This window comes from Geotrypetes seraphini, chromosome 7 (assembly GCF_902459505.1).
Source record: "Geotrypetes seraphini chromosome 7, aGeoSer1.1, whole genome shotgun sequence".
Taxonomy (NCBI): domain Eukaryota; kingdom Metazoa; phylum Chordata; class Amphibia; order Gymnophiona; family Dermophiidae; genus Geotrypetes; species Geotrypetes seraphini.
Window position 1 is genome coordinate 174,233,157 of NC_047090.1, and position 19,642 is coordinate 174,252,798.

Sequence of the window (19,642 nt, forward strand, 5' to 3'; positions counted from 1 at the left end):
CCGCTATAATAATTTTGTTAAGCGGGAGGTTTATGTGGTGCCTCATCATTGGTAGATCATTTAAAGCGCCATGGGTATATATTTTTTTACTTTTTTACTTTTTCTATTCAAAAATTTTTTTAGTTTTTTTAGTTAGTTTTCGTATTAATTTGGCAATAAATAAGTAAATAAATAAGCAGATGTAAAAGTAGGTAGAATTTGTATACTTAGCTTCTACACACAGCTCAACCAGGGAGTGCGACCCGACATGTTTCGCACCATCGGTGCTGTCTCAAGGGTCTCCCTAGGTGGCCGCAGTCATCCGACTCACAAGATTGAAGTCTGTGAAAAGACTTTTCACAGACTTCAATCTTGTGAGTCGGATGACTGCGGCCACCTAGGGAGACCCTTGAGACAGCACCGATGGTGCGAAACATGTCGGGTCGCACTCCCTGGTTGAGCTGTGTGTAGAAGCTAAGTATACAAATTCTACCTACTTTTACATCTGCTTATTTATTTACTTATTTATTGCCAAATTAATACGAAAACTAACTAAAAAAACTAAAAAAATTTTTGAATAGAAAAAGTAAAAAAGTAAAAAAATATATACCCATGGCGCTTTAAATGATCTACCAATGATGAGGCACCACATAAACCTCCCGCTTAACAAAATTATTATAGCGGTGGAGTGGTGGGGCTGAGGTATTTCAGAAAAGCTCTCTTTTTGAGTACAAATATTCCAACCTATGCTTATCTGGTTACATTCTTTAAAAAGAAGGCACTTTAAACTTTTCCTATCAAGGAATCAACCTTTTTAAGATAAGTTATTTCTTTGCAATTATTTATGAGAGCACCATGCACTTTATATAAGAAAAATAAGATAAAAATAAGACAAAAAATATATATAAAAACGTTAAAATCTTTTATTGAGTGGGCGAATGAAGAAGCCACAGCCATAGCCACTAAGACTTTTGTATCGACGAAAAAAACGGGCGAACAAAATGGCATGTCTGAAGCCCTAAAAAAAAAATCGATTAAAAAAAATCGATAAAAATTTGATGAGACAGTTGAGACATTGTCCTTTGATACTGAGTACTTTTTAACATAGGCATTGTTAGGCATCCCTAGACATTGCATAGTGCCTCCACTTAGGCATTGCTAGGCATCCTATGAATTCAGTGCTGAATTCTTAAATTGCTTCTTTTTTTTTTTTTGGGGGGGGGGATTGGCTGAAAACCAGTGTGGTCAATTACCATGCCAATGAAGCCAATTAAAAACTTAAGCTTGGCACAGATCCCAAAAACTTAGGCATTGCTAGGCAGCCACAATTGGGGCACCTAGCAGCGTCTAAATAACATCGTAATATAGTTAATGACAGCAGATAAAGACACCCCTGACGCCCCCTCCCCAACCCTGTACCTTAAATGAACATCCAGCAGGGGGAATGCCCGCTCCCTCCTGCCAGCAGGCCCACCCCTTCAAAATGGGGTGCACTGGGAGTGGCCTAAGACTCTGATTGGCCCAGGTGGGTCAGAATGGAAGGCCTTAGGTACCTGGACCAATCAAGGCCTTATGCCCCTTCCTGGTGCATCCTATGTCCTGTTTTAATGCATTTTTAGTAAAAAGGCCATCTAGGGACTAACATCTGGAGTTAACTGATTATTTCTCCCCAGCTGTAATTGCAATACAACATACTCTTGATAAGCCAAATAAAAACATTTTTACCAACACACACAGATGGCCTCATTGCCTAAAATTCAGTGACAGCTAGTTTAAAAGCTCAAAGGGAGCTTTCATCAACCAGATAAGCACCAAGTTGGCTTTCCATTTCTTTTTCATCTCATCCATCCATTCGTAAGCATTCTATTCTTTATCAGATTCTCCTCATAACCCCAAATGAGGATCACGCATATAAGTCTCCAGTATCGTCCCTTGTTTTAATGTGTGCAAGTATTTTGTGAACTTCCTATGGGCTCTGATGCTGTTTGCCGCAGAGCTGCATCTCTCGTTAGCCATCAGTGGCTCTGTTTACAAATCTGTTACACACAGAAAGATGCATTTTTTTGGGCTCTAGAGCAGGGGTAGGGAACGCCGGTCCTCGAGAGCCGTATTCCAGTCGGGTTTTCAGGATTTCCCCAATGAATAGGCATGAGATCTATTTGCATGCACTGCTTTCAATGCATATTCATTGGGGAAATCCTGAAAACCCGACTGGAATACGGCTCTCGAGGACCGGAGTTCCCTACCCCTGCTCTAGAGTCTAGAGCAGGGGTGTCAAAGTCCCTCCTCGAGGGCCACAATCTAGTCGGGTTTTCAGGATTTCCCCAATGAATATGCATGAGATCTATTTGCATGCACTGCTTTCATTGTATGCTAATAGATCTCATGCATATTCATTGGGGAAATCCTGAAAACCTGACTGGATTGCGGCCCTCGAGGAGGGACTTTGACACCCCTGGTCTAGACGCCATTTCAGGCAATAGACTTATGGCCCAATTCTACAAATGAGGTGCCAGTCTGCACAGTTGTCAATCAACCATGCGATGTCATTTATAAATTTACACCTAGGTGCACCTATGTGGACTTAGGCTTTGCTAGGCATTCTAGAGGTAGGTACCAGTATATTAGCAGATCACAGTGATGAAAATATAAACAATATTTATTAAAACATTCCTATTAGCTAATAGGTGTGTTTTAATAAATATTGTTTATATTTTCATCCATGTGATCTGCCGTGCTTTTGTTCAGACTGGATCTTACAGAATTTGCAGATCGGTTGCCTGTTTGTTTTTTGGGACCCAGATATTAGGCCAGGTTTTGGGACCAGATATTAGGCCAGGTTTTACCTACCTCTGATGCCTAGTGACTCCTAAGTCAACCACGCCTATTCTCGGCCCCTAATCACACATGACACACGCTATTCCACGCACAACCCAAATTACCTGTTAAAATAATTGGTTTTTAGTGCTGTGGTCAATTACCATGCCATTTAATCCATTACAAAAACAATTAATTTAGGTACAGATTTAACCCCCCCCCCCCCCCACACACACACACACTCCTCCTTTACAATACCATAGTGCGGTTTTTAGCCCGGCCGCAGCGGTAATAGCTCCGATACTCTTAGGAATTTTATGAGCAACAGAGCTGTTACAGCCAAGGCCGGCACTACAAACCGCGCTATGGTTTTGTAAAAGAGGGAGGGGGTAAGTTAGGCGTCACTAGGCATCCTCAATGAAGGTGTTTCTTACAGAATTCCCCCATTAGTGAAAGACATTTTAATATTCCTTTATGTGTTATAAACAAGATTTTACTTTCCTTGGTCATAGTCATTGTAGGGAGCAGAATAACATAGAAGCATGATGGCCCATCCACAATAACTATTATCTTCTCCTCTCCCTATTGACTAAGGCTCTTAACATTTGCATCTCCTCTTCCTATAGGCTAAGGCTCTTTACACCTGCATTGTGAGGTCAGAGAGGTTATAGAAACATAGAAACATGACGGCAGATAAAGGCCAAATGGCCCATCAAGTCTGCCCACCCACAGTAACCATTATCTCTTTCTCTCTCTGAGAGATCCCACATGCCTAACCAAGGCCCTCTTGAATTCAGACACAGTCTCTGTTTCCATCACCTCTTCCGGGAGACTGTTCCATGCATCGACCACCCTTTCCGTAAAAAAGTATTTCCTCAGATTACTCCGGAGCCTATCACCTCTTAACGTCATCCTATGCCCTCTCATTGCAGAGTTTCCTTTCAAATGAAAGAGACTTGACTCATGCACATTTATATTACATAGGTATTTAAACGTCTCTATCACATCTCCCCTGTCCCACCTTTCCTATAAAGTATACAGATTGAGATCTTTAACTTTGTCCCCGTTCGCCTTATCACGAAGGCCACACACCATTTTAGTAGCCTTCCTCTGGACCGACTCCATCCTTTTTATATCTTTTTGAAAGTGGGGCCTCCAGAATGGTACACAATATTCCAAATGAGGTCTCACCGGAGTCTTATACAGAGGCACCAATACCTCCTTTTTCCTACTGGCCATACTTCTCCCTATGCAACCTAGCATCCGTCTAGCTTTCACCATAGGGTTTCAAATGATCTATGTGTTGATGTCTACTGGAGTCTTTGAACAGATAAATTGCGTACAAAGCTCTTTTAAACAGAGGGTACCCACAGCAGCATGCAAAGTTTGTATAAAAGCCAAGCTAAACTGTACGCAAAGCCCAGTGCGCCATATTACAGTTCAGGAAATTGCTTAAAGCATACTTCTTTGTCCAGGCATTTAATTGATATTAGTAATCTAGACCGAGAAGTGAGATGGAGGAACCTGATCTAGAAGAAAAGTTCATGTAGAATTCTGTTTTCTTTGTAACGGGGCTTAGAATTTAAGTGTGGCTTTGTAAAGTCTGATGGAGGCAGTTTTGTCTAATGATATTATGAATGTGATATTGTGAGTCACTTAGTTTACTACTACTACTACTATTATTATTATTATTATTAATAATTATTTCTATAGCGCTACAAGATGCACACAGCGCGCACAGAGTCACAAAGAAGAAGAAAACAGTCCCTGCTCAAAGGAGCTTACAATCTAAACAGCCAAGACAGACAAACAGGATGTCATGGATACAGTTAATCTGCTGGGTTGGAGGGCAGAGGGGAGTACAGGACAATGAAGCCATTGTGACATCACTGATGAGGTTGGCTCTTATTGGTGGAATGAGGCATTATGACATCACAGTCTCAGCTCTGCTTCCCAAAGACTGAAACTCATCACACTACTACTGCTATTATTATGAATTATTTCTATAGCACTACCAGACATACGCAGCGCTGTACAGAGACACAGAGAAGACAGTCCCTGCTCTAAAGAGCTTACAATCTAAACAGCCAATACAGACAAACAGGATGTCATGGATACAGTTAAGGAGATCGGTTAATCAGTAGGCTGGGATGGTGGGTAGAGGAGTAGGGTTAAGGATTGAAGGCTATATCAAAAAGGTGGGTTTTCAGTCTGCTTTTAAACAAGGGAAGGGGCTTGACGGACAAACTCGGGTAATTTATTCCAGGCTAGGTGAAAGGAACGAAGTCTGGAATTGGCAGTAGAGGAGAAGGGTAAAGCTAAGAGCGACTTATCTGGGCGAGGAGAGTTATTAAGCAAATTAGAAATGTTTTAAATAAATAAATTCTGAGACTGGGAAAAGATCTTTTGTTTCATGATTGTGAAAAGTAATTATCCAAAACAAGCTACCTTTGGGAACAGGCAGAGTAGAATAATCTATTATTAGGCCCAAGGAAGGTGGTGCACTTGATGGCTTGGAAATTTTTCATGCAAAAACCAAACAAACAACCAATTCTCCAGAGAGGAAAGAGGAAAATACTGTATACCATTAAAGCAGTAAACTTCTACAAACTATCCATCGTACAATCTGTTGTGCAGACTTAGAAAAAAGAATCTATAAAAGTTATCCTCTGATAGCTACAGTATGTTAAAATTAAGTCTATGCTGTCATCAGAGCAATGAAGCTAAAAAGGGGAAGAAAAACTTGCCTAAAGCCCTTCATCTGCTTTTACCAGTTTCTCTTCCGCCTCCATATCTGGGTTCTTCCAAACGTGTTGCCTGATTTTCCCTGTAACTCATGTTTTGAAATTCTAAAATAAATGTGGCTACATTCCCAGGGAATTAAATGAAATAAGAGCCTTAAGAAACCACCAGCTTCTCGCTGGCCCTTCTCATTTGCATGGAGAATGCTTCGTGATGCAACAGCTGCTGCTTGCCAGGTTTCAGACAAAGGAAGAAAGGGGGATTCGAAAACAGTGAAAACATCGGGACCTGCATCGGCAGATGGCACAAAGGATGAAATTATGTATTACCAATGCGAATGACAGTAGAAAAGAAAAACAAACCCCATTGGCCCAACTCTTTTGTCTATTTATTCCTGTCCACGTGTTTATCAATGATCTAGAGATGGGAATAACTAGTGAGATAATTAACCCCCTTTTACAAAAGCATGATAGTGGTTTTTAGTGCAAGCCGGTGCACTGAATGCTCTGCGCTGCTCCCAATGCTCATAGGGACTCTATGAGTGTCGGGAGTAGCGCAGAGCTTTCAGTTTTGTAGAGCTTTGCAGTTTTGTAAAGGGAGGGTAAATTTACTGAGGACACAAAGTTGTTAAATCACAAGAGGATTGTGAAAAATTGCAAGAGGACCCTGTGAGACTGGGAGACCGGGCGTCACAATGGCAGATGGCGTTTCACGTGAGTACGTGCAAAGTGATGCGTGTGGGGAAGAGAAACCTGAACTCGAGCTATGTGATGCTGGGTTCTGTGTCAGGAGTCACGGCCCAGGAAAAGGATCTAGGTGTCATTGTTGAGGATACGTTGAAACCTTCAGCTCGATGTGCAACGGCGGCTAAGAAAGCACATGGAATGTTGGGAATTATCAGGAAAAGGACTGGAAAACAAAGATGGAAATGTTATAATGCCCTTGTATCGCTCTATGGTAGGGCCACACCTCAAATACTGTGTGTAATTGTGTTCATCGTGTCTCAAAAAAGATATAGCAGACTTAGAAAAGGTACAAAGAAGGGTGACGGAAATGATAAAAAGGGATTGGATGACCTCCCTATGAGGAAAGCGGCTAGGGCTCTTCAGCTCAGAGAAGAGACAGCTCAGGGGTGACATGATAGAGGTCTATAAAATACTGAATGGAGTGGAAAGGGTAGATGTGAATCGCTTGTTTACTTTTTCCAAAAATACTAGGACTGGGGGGGAGGGGGGGGACATGCGATGAAACTACTAAGTAGTAGATTTAAAACAAACCAGAGAAAATATTTCTTCGCACAACGTGTGTTTAAACTCTGGAATTTGTTTCCGGAGAATGTGGTGAAAATCAGTTAGCTTAGCAGTGTTTTAAAAAGGTTTGGATAATTTTGTAAAAGAGGCCATTTGGGGAAATCCATTGTTTATTTATAGGATAAGGAGAATAAAATCTGTTTTACTACTTGGGATTTAGCTAGGACCCGAGTTGGCTGCTGGGCTTGATGGGCCTTCAGTTTGTCCCGGTATGACTATTCTTATGCTACATATAAGCAGAGAGGAGGAGTAACGTAGTGGTCGGAGAAGTGGATGGCACACTAGAGAAGGTGGTTAGGACTTGGACAAGTTATTTAACCTCAATATGTGCTCAGACTGTAAGTTCTTCAGGGGCAGAAAAATGCCCAGTGCACTGAATGCAACTCACCTTCAAATACCAGTGGAAATAATAATTTTTAAAAAACAACAACTGCTAAACATATACCAGGACCACTTGTAATAAATTAGTTCTTGTCCAGGATAGCTGTCTCTTTTCTTCTTTGTGTTCCAGCCTTTGTGGTGTGTAAACATGCAAAAGCTCCTATCTAGCTCAGCACCTGTCCTCTCGCATATTAATTATTTTCATTCCAAATGTGGTCAAGAGGGTGTCTGATCAAGAAGTGCAGTCGTCAATCAATCAAATTCATTACTAACATGACTCCTACCTAGGACCTAATTCTGCCGGTCTAACCCATGAGCAATGCTTGCTTGATCTATTTGCATATATATATATTTATATACCGCAATACCTTAGGAGTTCTATGCGGTTTAGGAAAGGAAATTGAAACAGTGACAATAAAAATAAATGACCTGGAAATGACAAAAATGTCTTAAATAAGTAGGTTTTCAATAATGTCCTGAACTGCAGGTAAGAGACAGAGCTAGCTAACAGATTTGCAAAACTCGTTATCGCAAGAAGCTGCCTGAAAAGATAGCAGTTGCTGAAAATCGTTCTTGTATAAAATGACCCTTTACTGATGGAAAAGCAAACACATTACAATTATGTCTTGGGCGTTGCGAATTGATAAATAACAAATGATCCACGAGATAATCAGGTGCTAAACCATGTACGACTTTATAGCATCTACAACCAAACTTGGCTGAGGTGAGTGGATATTGTTTTATGCTGGCAAATTGGAAGCATCCTTAGTGCCAATCAGAATCCGGCAGAAGATGGCATCTTTAGTCTTGACTGGGGGCCTAGAAAGCACAGTTACTTACCGTAACAGGTGTTATCCAGGGACAGCAGGCATATATTCTCACATGTGGGTGACGTCATCTACGGAGCCCCAGCGCGGACAGCTTTTCAAGCAAACTTGATTGAAGTTTCAAGTTTGCTACACTGCACCACGCATGTGCATGCCTTCTTGCCCACTAGAGGGCACATCCCCACCTCGTGGTCCTCAGTTCCATAACCAGCAAAGAAGCCATCCCCGGGGAGGAGGGCGGGTTGTGAGAATATATGCCTGCTGTCCCTGGATAACACCTGTTACGGTAAGTAACTGTGCTTTATCCCAGGACAAGCAGGCATGATATTCTCACATGTGGGTGACCTCCAAGCCAACCCAAAAAAAGGGCAGGTGGGAGGATGGCAATTAGGAAAACAAGTTACGTAACACCGACTGGCCAAACCGGCCGTCACTTCTGGACAAAGAGTCCAGACAGTAGTGGGAGGTGAACGTATGAACCGAAGACCAAGTGGCAGCCTTGCATATGTCCTCCACAGGAGTAGACCGGAGGAAAGCAACAGAAGCTGCCATCGCCCGGACCTTATGCCCCGTGACTCGACCATGGAGCGTGAGACCAGCCTGAGCGTAGCAAAAAGAAATACAAGCAGCTAGCCAATTGGACAAGGTGCGCTTGGAAACCGGATGTCCCAACCGATTAGGATCAAAGGACAAAAACAATTGAGGAACCTTCCGATGAGACTTGGTACGTTGGAGATAAAAGGCCAACGCCCTCTTACAGTCAAGCGTATGAAGCGCAGCCTCACCAGGATGAGAGTGGGGCTTCGGGAAAAACACCGGAAGAACAATAGACTGATTGAGGTGGAAATCAGACACTACCTTAGGCAGAAATTTAGGATGGGTGCGAAGAACCACCTTGTCATGATGAAACACCGTAAAAGGTGGATCCGCCACCAGAGCCTGCAGCTCACTAATCCGACGAGCAGACGTGAGCGCAAGCAAAAAGACCACCTTCCAAGTGAGAAACTTAAGGTGAGATTTGTCGACAGGTTCAAAGGGAGGCTTCATGAGTTGAGCTAAGACCACATTAAGATCCCAAACTACAGGAGGAGGTTTCAGAGGACGGTGAACATTCACGAGACCCTTCATGAAACGAGTCACCAGAGGGTGAAGCGAGAGAGATCGACCCTCGAGATGCCGATGGAATGCAGCAATGGCACTGAGATGCACCCGAATGGAAGTCGTCTTCAGTCCAGACTTAGACAGATGCAGCAAATATTCCAACACCGAAGACACTGGAACTGAACTTGGGTCCAGATGGTTAGAGGAACACCAGGATGAAAATCTGGTCCACTTCTGGGAATAACAAAGCCTATTCGAGACTTTGCGCGAGGCTTCCAAAATCTCCCTCACCGACTGAGAAACAGGAATCGAATTTAAGGGGAAAGGAACCAAGCGGTCAGATGCAAAGACTGCAGATTGGGATGCAACAGCGAACCCCGACTCTGAGACAGCAGAGAGGGAAAAACAGGCAGAAGCAGAGGGTCCCTGACACTGAGTTGAAGGAGCAGGGAGAACCAGTGCTGTCTGGGCCAACGAGGTGCAATGAGAATCATAGTGGCTCTGGTCGATTTGAGATGCACCAACGTTCTCAAGATTAGAGGAAAAGGAGGAAACGCATAAAGGAACCTCCCTCCCCAGTCGAGAAGAAAGGCGTCGGCCTCGAGACGATCCAGGGAGTACATCCGAGAACAAAAGAGGGGCAGTTTGCGAGTCTCCGGGGAGGCAAACAGATCCACCTGAGGAGTCCCCCAGAGGTCGAAGACCTCGTGCAGAACCCGGGAGTTCAACAACCACTCGTGCGGCTGGAGAAGACGACTGAGTTTGTCTGCCAGACAGTTCCTCTCTCCCTAAATGTAAACCGCCCGTAGGAAGATGTTCTGGGAGACCGCCCATTCCCAAAGGCGCAGGGCTTCCTGGCACAGGGCCCAAGAACCCGTTCCCCCTTGCTTGTTCACATAATACATTGTCACCTGGTTGTCCGTCCGCACGAGAACTACCTGGTCGCGGAGCAGGTGGCAGAACGCTCGAGCCGCCAGAAAAATGGCACGAAGCTCCAACACATTGATGTGACAAAGACGGTCCTCTGCCGACCATAGACCCTGGGTCCGCAGACCGTCGACATGAGCCCCCAACGCGTACTCCGAGGAATCCGTCGTGAGGACTTTGCGATGCGGAGGGACGAGAAAGAGCAAACCCTCTGAAAGATTGGAAGAGTTTGTCCACCAACGGAGCGAGCGTCTCAAAGAAGGAGTCACCGTTATGGGGCAAGAGACCGGATCGCAATCCTGACGCCATTGCGAGGCCAAGGTCCACTGAGGAAGCCTCAGATGCAACCGGGCGAACGGCGTGACGTGGACCGTCGACGCCATGTGGCCTAGGAGTATCATCATGCACCGAGCAGAAACTGTGGGCCTCAGCGAAACTTGTCGACTCAATCGAAGCAGGGACTCCAACCGAGGAGGGGGGAGGAAGGAACGGAGGCGAACCGTGTCCAGCACGGCTCCGATAAACTGCAGAGATTGCGTCGGATCCAAATGAGACTTGGGGAAGTTCACTTCGAACCCCAGACGTTGAAGGAAGATGATAGTCTGTTGGGTCGCTGAGATAACCCCCTCCCTGGTATGGGCCTTGATCAGCCAATCGTCCAGGTAGGGAAAGACCTGCAGCCCCCGAGATCTCAGGGCTGCCGCGACCACCACCATACACTTTGTGAAGACTCGAGGGGACGAAGCCAGTCCAAAGGGGAGGACCCGATACTGAAGGTGCCAATCCCCCACCCGGAACCGTAAAAACTTGCTGAAAGCAGGATGCACCGGAACATGAGTATAGGCTTCCTTCAAGTCCAGGGAGCACATCCAATCCCCTTCCTCCAACAGAGGGTACAGGACTGGAAGAGACAGCATACGGAACTTCTCCCGGACCAGGAATTTGTTGAGCTTCCGGAGGTCCAAAATGGGACGCAAGTCCCCTGTCTTCTTTGGGACTAAAAAGTAACGGGAGTAAAACCCCCGTCCCCGTTGTTCTGGGGGTACCGGTTCCACCACCCGTAGGCTCAACAAGGCCCTGGCCTCCAAAAGGAGAAGGGGAAGTTGGTTCCGGTTGCACGGACAAGTTCCGGGTGGGCGGTCCGGCGGCGTGGCTGAGAAATTGAGCGAGTAGCCCTCGGAGACGATCCGGAGCACCCATGCGTCGGATGTAATCTCGGTCCAAGCCACATAAAAGGACCTGAGTCGACCCCCGATTGGAAGGGGGTCGGGCGATATTGTGGAGGGGGCCCGCCCCCATCCGCCCAGCCCATCAAAAGGACGGGGCCGGCTTGGATGCTCCCTGCGCTGGAGGTTTCGGTTGTCCCCCTCTACCCTGTTGGGGCGGGCGCCGAGCCGGAGGTCTAGAAAAGGCCGGCGTAGACTTCTGCGGATATCTTCTCGGGGGCGGCCGGAATGATTTTTGCGGTGGAGGCCGAGGTTTCGTCCGGACCAAAGAGGCCAAGGAGCGCTCCTGCTCCGACAAACGTTTGGTCGCCGCCTCCAGGGATTCATCGAACAATTCCGAACCCACGCACGGTAAATTGGCCAGGCGTTCCTGTAAGTTAGGATCCATATCGAGGGTACGGAGCCACGCCAGGCGGCACATAGCCACCGCAAAGGCCGACACCCTCGAAGCGAGCTCAAACGCGTCATACACCGCGTGGAACAGGTAGAGCCGCAATTGAGACAAGTTGGACATGAAGGTGGTAAAGCCCTCTCTATGGGAATCAGGCATGACCTCCCAATACTGAGGCAAGTCCTTCACCATGTTACGCAGATAGGATGAGAACGTAAAGGCGTAATTGAGTACCCTGGTCGCCATGAGGGAATTAGAATAGAGGCGACGACCAAACTTGTCCAGAGTGCGACCCTCCCTACCGGGCGGGACCGCCGCCGAGACTCTGGAGGGCTGCGTTTTTTTAAGCGCCGACTCCACGAGCAACGACTGGTGTGAGAGTTGCGGTTTATCGAACCCCTTAAGATGGAATGGTCCGATACCTGGACTCCATCTTAGACGGCACCGCAGTGACTGTAAGAGGGGAGTCCAAGTTTCTGAGGAAGGTTTGTTGTAATACCAAGTTTCTGAGGAAGGTTTGTTGTAATCAGCCTGGGGCTGATCGTGGTGGTGTCGCACTCACAAAGAAGTACTGTAATTAAAAAATGGAGAGAACACGGGAAGTGGTTATAATCATAGCTCAAGGAGAAACAGTTATCATTTTCTCTATGAATGATACCTTTTTCTAAAAAAGTTTCTTGTAATATGCTATAGGTAACGTTGCATTTAACTCATAATGATCGTGGCAGGAGAGAAGCCCAATCTCTCCTGCTGTGATCGCCTGAACCCTCCCCCGAATGTTCCCCGGTAGGAGAGATACATAGTAACATAGTAGATGACGGCAGATAAAGACCCGAATGGTCCATCCAGTCTGCCCAACCTGATTCAATTTAAATTTTTTAATTTTTTCTTCTTAGCTATTTCTGGGCAAGAATCCAAAGCTTTACCCAGTACTGTGCTTGGGTTCCAACTGCCGAAATCTCTGTTAAGACTTACTCCAGCCCATCTACACCCTCCCAGCCATTGAAGACCTCCCCAGCCCATCCTCCACCAAACGACCATACACAGACACAGACCGTGCAAGTCTGCCCAGTACTGGCCTTAGTTCAATTTTTAATATTATTTTCTGATTCTAGATCCTCTGTGTTCATCCCACGCTTCTTTAAACTCAGTCACTCTCTCCTGCTGCCAACCCTCCCCCTCGAACCGGTGTGATCTTCGCCAGCAAGAGGGATGACCAATCCCTCTGCCGGGCCCTTACCCCTGCTGGACCGTCCAGCCCACCCCCACCAGCATTTCTGTTTGTGTACATGTGTGCAGATTTCAGGTGCAGGATAAAAATCTCACGACACAATCTTACAAATAGTATTTTTCAAAGGGTTAACTCCCTCAAATCAGTGTATTTGATACACCTCATCTCCCCATCCCCCATCATCACTCCTTTTTATTTCAAAACCAAGGACCCCTATGAGTATTCCACACAAGTGAGAAATACGATACATCCTTTATTTTACAGCGGTTGTAACAACCAAATTAATCACTGCCTTATGGATTCATATTGCCATATTTGCATGCTCCAGTCATTCTGGCCAACTGAAAGAAAAATATGAATGGCATTCTTTGGATCTAGATGTATTTTAAACATAAAAATCAATGTTCTCAGTGCTCCTTTTGTGATACAAAGTACTGTACATTTAAATAAAGGTTGCAAGACGTTGTTTTTGTGACAAAGAGGCAGTTTTTAAAATTTTACCTTGGCGTCGTCTTGATTCATTTGGTTAGATAATGGAAGGGAAATGACTGAAAAATAAAACCAAGAAAGTTAATTATGTAAAATTGAGTTCTAGCAATCGTTTAAGACCAGCCAAAATAATCCATATTGGTAGGCATGTACTCAGATTTATCTTGCTTCATAAATCCTGCTAATTTACCTGTCATTTCTGAGATTACAGATTCTCTCTGACAGACACCATTCGTAGTACAATAGTAGATGACGGCAGATAAAAGAGCTGCGTGCTTCATCCAGTCTGCCCGAAATATGGATAGTTAATCTTGGGTTGTCCTTGCCATTTTCAGGGCAACTACTGGAGCTGCCATCGCTCCAGCCCAACCTAACTAGCCATTATCGGGACACCTGATTTCTTGCATGTACCGTATTTGCCGGCGTATAAGACGACTTTTCAGTACCTTAAAATCCTCCCCAAAGTCGGGGGTCGTCTTATACGCCGGGTACTGTTTACATGCCCTTACTTTACATGCCCTAACATCTCCTTCCTTACCTCCTTACGGTGCTTACGGTACTAGTAAACCTGCCGGGACATCAGCGGGGCCATGGCGGGACATCAGTGTGACAAGGGTTCCAGCTCCTTCATCCTGTGCAGCGGGAAGCAGCGGCGCTCTGGCCCCACCCCTTTTCTCTTGACTACGTCTCTCGCACATGCGGCCGTGTGTGGAGTCTAGCCCTTAAGGAAGTTGCGGGGGCGAACAGGAGGCTTTTGAAGGCTTTTAAAGGGAAACTGTCATGCCAGCAAACTTGCTAGGGACTTGCCCGGCACTTGCTCTCTCCCTCTATGTGTTATCTTCCTTCTATCATTGACAGTTTCAGTTTGGTTAACAGTTTAGAAAACAAATAGCATGGCAGCTCCCATGGGTTTATTGTTCTATTCAGCTTTAGTGAATTAATTAAAATTGTTGAAATAAATTCTGATGTTCTTTTAAGTTTTATTTGTTGTGCAGAAGGTGTGCGGAAGAAGGGGTCGTCTTATATGGCGAGTATATAACAAACTCTATATTTTAACTGTAAAAGTTGGGGGGTCGTCTTATACGCCCAGTCGTCTTATACGCCGGCAAATACGGTAATTTGTTAAATCCAGATTCTGGCTCCAATTTTGTGCTATTTTTTTCTCTCCTAAATATCGACCTCTAACTTCATTTCTGCCTGCTTTTGTCATTTGATTAACGCTTCAAAGCAGAAGCAGCTAGGTATAAACCAGTGGTCTCAAACTTGTGGCCCGGGGGCCACATGCGGGTACTATTTCGAGGCCCTTGGTATGTTTATCATAATCACAAAAGTAAAATAAAACAGTTTCCTGATCATATGTCTCTTTAGCTATAAATTATAATATTATTATTAAGACTTAGCCGAAAGGAAAGATTTATAAACTTTACTAAGACATTAAGTATTTTTTTTCTGAGGACCTCCAAATCCAAAATGTGGCCCTGCGAAGGGTTTGAGTTGGAGACCACTGATCTCATAGCGCATTTGCCGGCTTTTAGTTTTCAGGACACGCACTGACCTGACGGACGAGAAAGCAGCGGCCCCAGTTCCCCCTGCTACTAGGCTAGCGCTGGGATTCTCGCTTGCCCTAGATTCTCGTTTAGAAAAGGTTTGCAGAGGAGCTGCCAGACGACGCACGCGTCGAATCCCGAGCAGGGCTTCCCTTCATAGCTACAGGAACTGGCGTCTCTGTCCTTGGTGCTGAAAGGACGCTCGCTGCGCCAAGGACTAGACGTCGGACCCTGATTGACTGAGGCCTCGAGCCGGGTTCTCTCACCTTGCACCGCACAAAGCAGCGCAGCCAGCAGCTCCTTGCCCACCATTCTTCCGCCTGTGGTATCTGAGAGAGTAGGCTGGAGGCGACCGGCGATTCCTACGGGGCAGGGGCAAAGCCGCTGAGGGGAAGAAGGCAAGACAAGCACCGGAGATCACCTCGCTTTCCTCACGCCTTTGCTGAAGGTCCCTGATGGGCACTGCAGCAGCCACCTGATTTATATATCCCTGCCCCCTCGGAAGTGACGTCACACGAGGCCACTCCTTCTCTCCCATACGCCCCACACCCTCGTCCCTTCCCCTTTCGGCCAGGCTGAGGACACATGAGCAGGAGAAGGGAGGCGATCCCTACACTTTCCTTGAGTATCCCCACTGGTTCGCTTCTGCTTGGATGGACTATGGCAATATTCCCTACCTCTGCGCGATTTAACCAAATTGTGCAAGATCCGTAGCTTTGCAAAAAAACTATTCTCATTCGTGTTGATTAGGGGCAAATTCTCTTTATGCCCTGCCATTTTGAGGTGGCATCCTGGGTCAGGCATTAGAAAGTTCCAAGTTTATTAAATATTTGATTAATCGTTTATTAACATTCTAAGCGATCTACAAAGTATAAAATATTAAATTACAATAGTTGAAGGGAAACAGACAATGTAAACACGACTGACAAGACAAATTAATGATACAGTAATATATAGTAAAGGAAACATATAAGGGCAAAACAACATTAGGGAGGGGGAAAAAATTAAAAAAAACACAATGTTTAAAGCATAGGGCTTAGTAGAAACCCCTAATCTAGTCCTACATTCTAGTTATATTAGCTATCAAATGCATCTTTAAAAAGAAAGCATTTTGGTTTGCTCTTAAATCTCTCCAAACCTGATTCTTCTCCTATATAAATTGGAAGTAGATTCCACGTTTGAGGGACTGTAACAGAAAAAATAGAATGTCAGAAGGAACTGTGAAAAGACGCTGGTCAATAGATCTAAGTGATCTAGAGTATAGGGAATCAATACTCTATAAATAAAATAAGGTGATTTGTATAGAAGAGATTTAAAAGTTAGTAGACTTAGTTGAATGTTGGTGTGGCTTATTTAGGCAGCAGTTGACACTAAAAATCTACTGTTAAAAAAATATTAATTTAAAATAATGAATTAATAAAGCAACTGAATTATCATGTCACAATCCAGTTAATAGGGCAATAAGCTCCAATGGTGTAGTAGTTCCCATTTTTTTAATTAAATATTAAATACTGGAAGACTATTACCATCTATATTTAACTGTTATACAAACTTTATTCCACCAGGAAATTTACATACCGTCATTCATTGGCCTTATTAATGTTATTCCTGTATATCCATGCCGTTTTATATAATTCTTTTTTTCTTTTTCACATCGCTATTGATCAGCTTGTTGCCTTCTCAATGAATGTATTTTCTTTGTAACTGCTTCAATATAACTCAATACAAAATGATTGAACTTAATTTAAAAAAAAAAAAAAAATCCAAACCACTGAGCACTAATAAAGGCTCTCCTCTAGCAATAGTTTATGACATCAGGAATCTGAACCTTGTGGTTAATCGCCTTCCCTTGGGATCCAAGCCATCTATTGTATGTTCATAATCAATGCCATCACTTCTGTGGCTCTTTGTTAAATGAAGGCCCTGTTAAGGGCTTATCCTCCGCAACGAGCTCATACCTCCTCTGACAGGGCCTGAACTGTACGGACATACTCTCTACCCTGTAAATGCATCCTGCAGTTTATCAATATCATGTTTCTCCATTAACCAAAGTAGCTCTTTTCCTCACTTTATCCGAGCCTTCGCTATCTCTCTAAGAAGGTCAATATTTTTCTGAAGGAATTTCCCGTAAGTACAGAATTTGAGGAGCCATTGAAAAATAGTACTTTGAGCACGATCCCTTATCCCTGTGTGAGCAAATATAGAACAAAGTAAAGGGAACAGAAACCCCACGTAAAATCCAATACAGAAAGAACAAGTGGGGAGTGGGATAGGACACGTCAACCTTGGGACAAACAATCTTTTATTTCTATAAATTCAAAATAAATACAGAACCAAAAGACATGTATAAAAAGTCCTATAAACGTGATGTCCTTATATTGAAAGGATCTAGTTGATCATGTGTTTCTGTATTTATTTTGAGTTAAATAAATGAATTCTTATCCCTGTGAACAGACTTCTACTCTCATGTCAATTTCTCAGGCATCTCTGTTGGTTCAGTATAATAGTCGCCTAGCTCCTTTCTGCAGTTTTTAATTTAGTAAACTCATTTCTGTTATTAATATGGGATAATTTTTCCTTAAAGGGGGAGGGGAGGAAGACTTGCAGGAAATTCCACTAAGAGAAATCACAACAGGTTAATAAATATTAAAACTCTAACATTCTGTGGTAGTGTGTGGCGCAGTGGTTAGAGCTACAGCCTGAGGTTGTGGGTTCAAATCCCTCGTTGTTCCTTGTGACCCTGGGCAAGTCACTTAATCTCCTATCACCCCAGGTACTCTAGATAGAGTTTGAGCCCATTGGGACATAAGAACATAAGCAATGCCTCCACTGGGTCAGACCCAAGGTCCATCGTGCACAGCAGTCCGCTCACGCGGCGGCCCAACAGGTCCAGGACCTGCGCAGTAGCCCCCTATCTATACCCCTCTATCCCTTTCTTCAGCAGGAAATTGTCCAATCCTTTCTTGAACTCCAGTACCGTACTCTGTCCTATTACGTCCTCTGGAAGTGCATTCCAGGTGTCCAGCACACGCTGGGTAAAGAAAAACTTCCTAGCATTTGTTTTGAATCTATCCCCTTCCAATTTTTCCGAATGCCCTCTTGTTCTTATATGTTTTGAAAGTTTGAAGAATCTATCCCTCTCTACTTTCTCTATGCCCTTCATGATCTTGCAGGTCTCTATCATGTCTCCTCTGAGTCTCCGCTTTTCCAGGGAGAAGAGCCCCAGTCTCTCCAATCTTTCAGTGTATGAAAGGTTTTCCATGCCCTTAATCATTCATGTCGCTCTCCTCTGGATCCTCTCAAGTATTGCCATATCCTTCTTAAGGTACGGTGACCAATACTGAACACAGTACTCCAGGTGCGGGCGCACCATTGCCCGAAACAACAGCAGGATGACTTCTTTTGTTCTGGTCGTAATACCCTTCTTAATAATACCCAACATTCTGTTTGCCTTCTTCGCGGCTGCAGCGCATTGTGCCATTGACTTCATTGTTGTATCCACCAGTACACCCAAATCTCTTTCAAGGTTACTTCCCTCTAATACTAATCCCCCCATTTGGTAGCTGAACATCGGGTTCTTTCTCCCTATATGCATGACCTTGCATTTCCCTACATTGAAGTTCATCTGCCATTTATTTGCCCACTCCTCCAGTTTGTTTAGGTCCCTTTGTAGGTCCTCACACTCTTCCGTAGTTCTAACCTTCTACAGAGTTTAGTGTCATCCGCAAATTTTATAACTTCACATTTCGTCCCCATTTCCAGGTCATTAATAAATACATTGAACAGCAGCGGTCCGAGTACAGACCCCTGTGGAACTCCGCTCGTGACCTTCCTCCAGCCCGAGTAGTGACCCTTCACTCCAACAGATAGGGAAATATGATAAAGTACTTGAATGTAAAACCACTTAGGATATAAGTGGTGCATAAATAAATAACAAAGAAAAATGGGGAGACCCGATGATCCACAGTGAAAACAATCCACCGATGAAAACAAAATTGTGGATACAGATGTTCTGGAGATAATTTATTAAACACTGACATATAAAACCATGAAAATTCAATTAAAAAAGTACAATGATAAAAATCCAACCGGACCCTACAAGGTCTGTGTTTCGGCGAACACGCCTTCCTCAAGGGTCCAATGGTTTGCAAACTCACATATAAAGAATTGGACTGAAAACAGCCTATTGTCTTTAAACCTGTGAGCAAAGAACACCGCAGACAAGCTGAAATAGCAAAAAAATGTCAGTGTTTAATAAATTATCTCCAGAACATCTGTATCCACAGTTTTTTGTTTTCATCGGTGGATTGTTTTCACTGTGGATTATTGGGTCTCCCCATTTTTCTTTGTTGGGCAGACTAGATGAGCCATTTGGCCTTTATCTGCCATCATGTTACAATGTTTCTATAACCATAAAGCCCTATGACCTCACAATGCAGGTGTAAAGAGCCTTAGCCTATAGGAAGAGGAGATGCAAATTTTAAGAGCCTTAGCCAATAAGGAGAGAGATAATGGTTACTGCAGATGGGCATTTTTTATTTTTTATTTTTGCTACTTCAGCTTGTCTGCAGTGTTCTTTGCTCACAGGTTTAAAGACAATAGACTTTTTTCAGTCCAATTCTTTATATGTGAGGTTGCAAACCATTGGACCCCTGAGGAAGGCGTGTTCACCGA

At 44.3% G+C, this 19,642-nt stretch overlaps 1 protein-coding gene across 2 annotated transcripts in view; it reads right to left on the reverse strand.

Moving 5' to 3' along the window:
• Window positions 1–19,642, reverse strand: part of CHGA (chromogranin A) — a 140,505-nt gene that overhangs the window by 32,825 nt on the left and 88,038 nt on the right. The window contains exons 1-2 of one of the 2 annotated variants that reach the window (XM_033953111.1): window positions 15,235–15,429; window positions 13,434–13,480 (exon numbers count right to left, since the gene is read on the reverse strand). In XM_033953111.1, the coding sequence (XP_033809002.1) occupies window positions 13,434–13,480; window positions 15,235–15,280 (93 nt within the window). In that variant the 5' untranslated portion in view covers window positions 15,281–15,429. Of the gene's footprint in view, window positions 1–13,433; window positions 13,481–15,234; window positions 15,430–19,642 lie in introns of those variants that run through there. The other variant, XM_033953112.1, reaches the window with a different exon arrangement.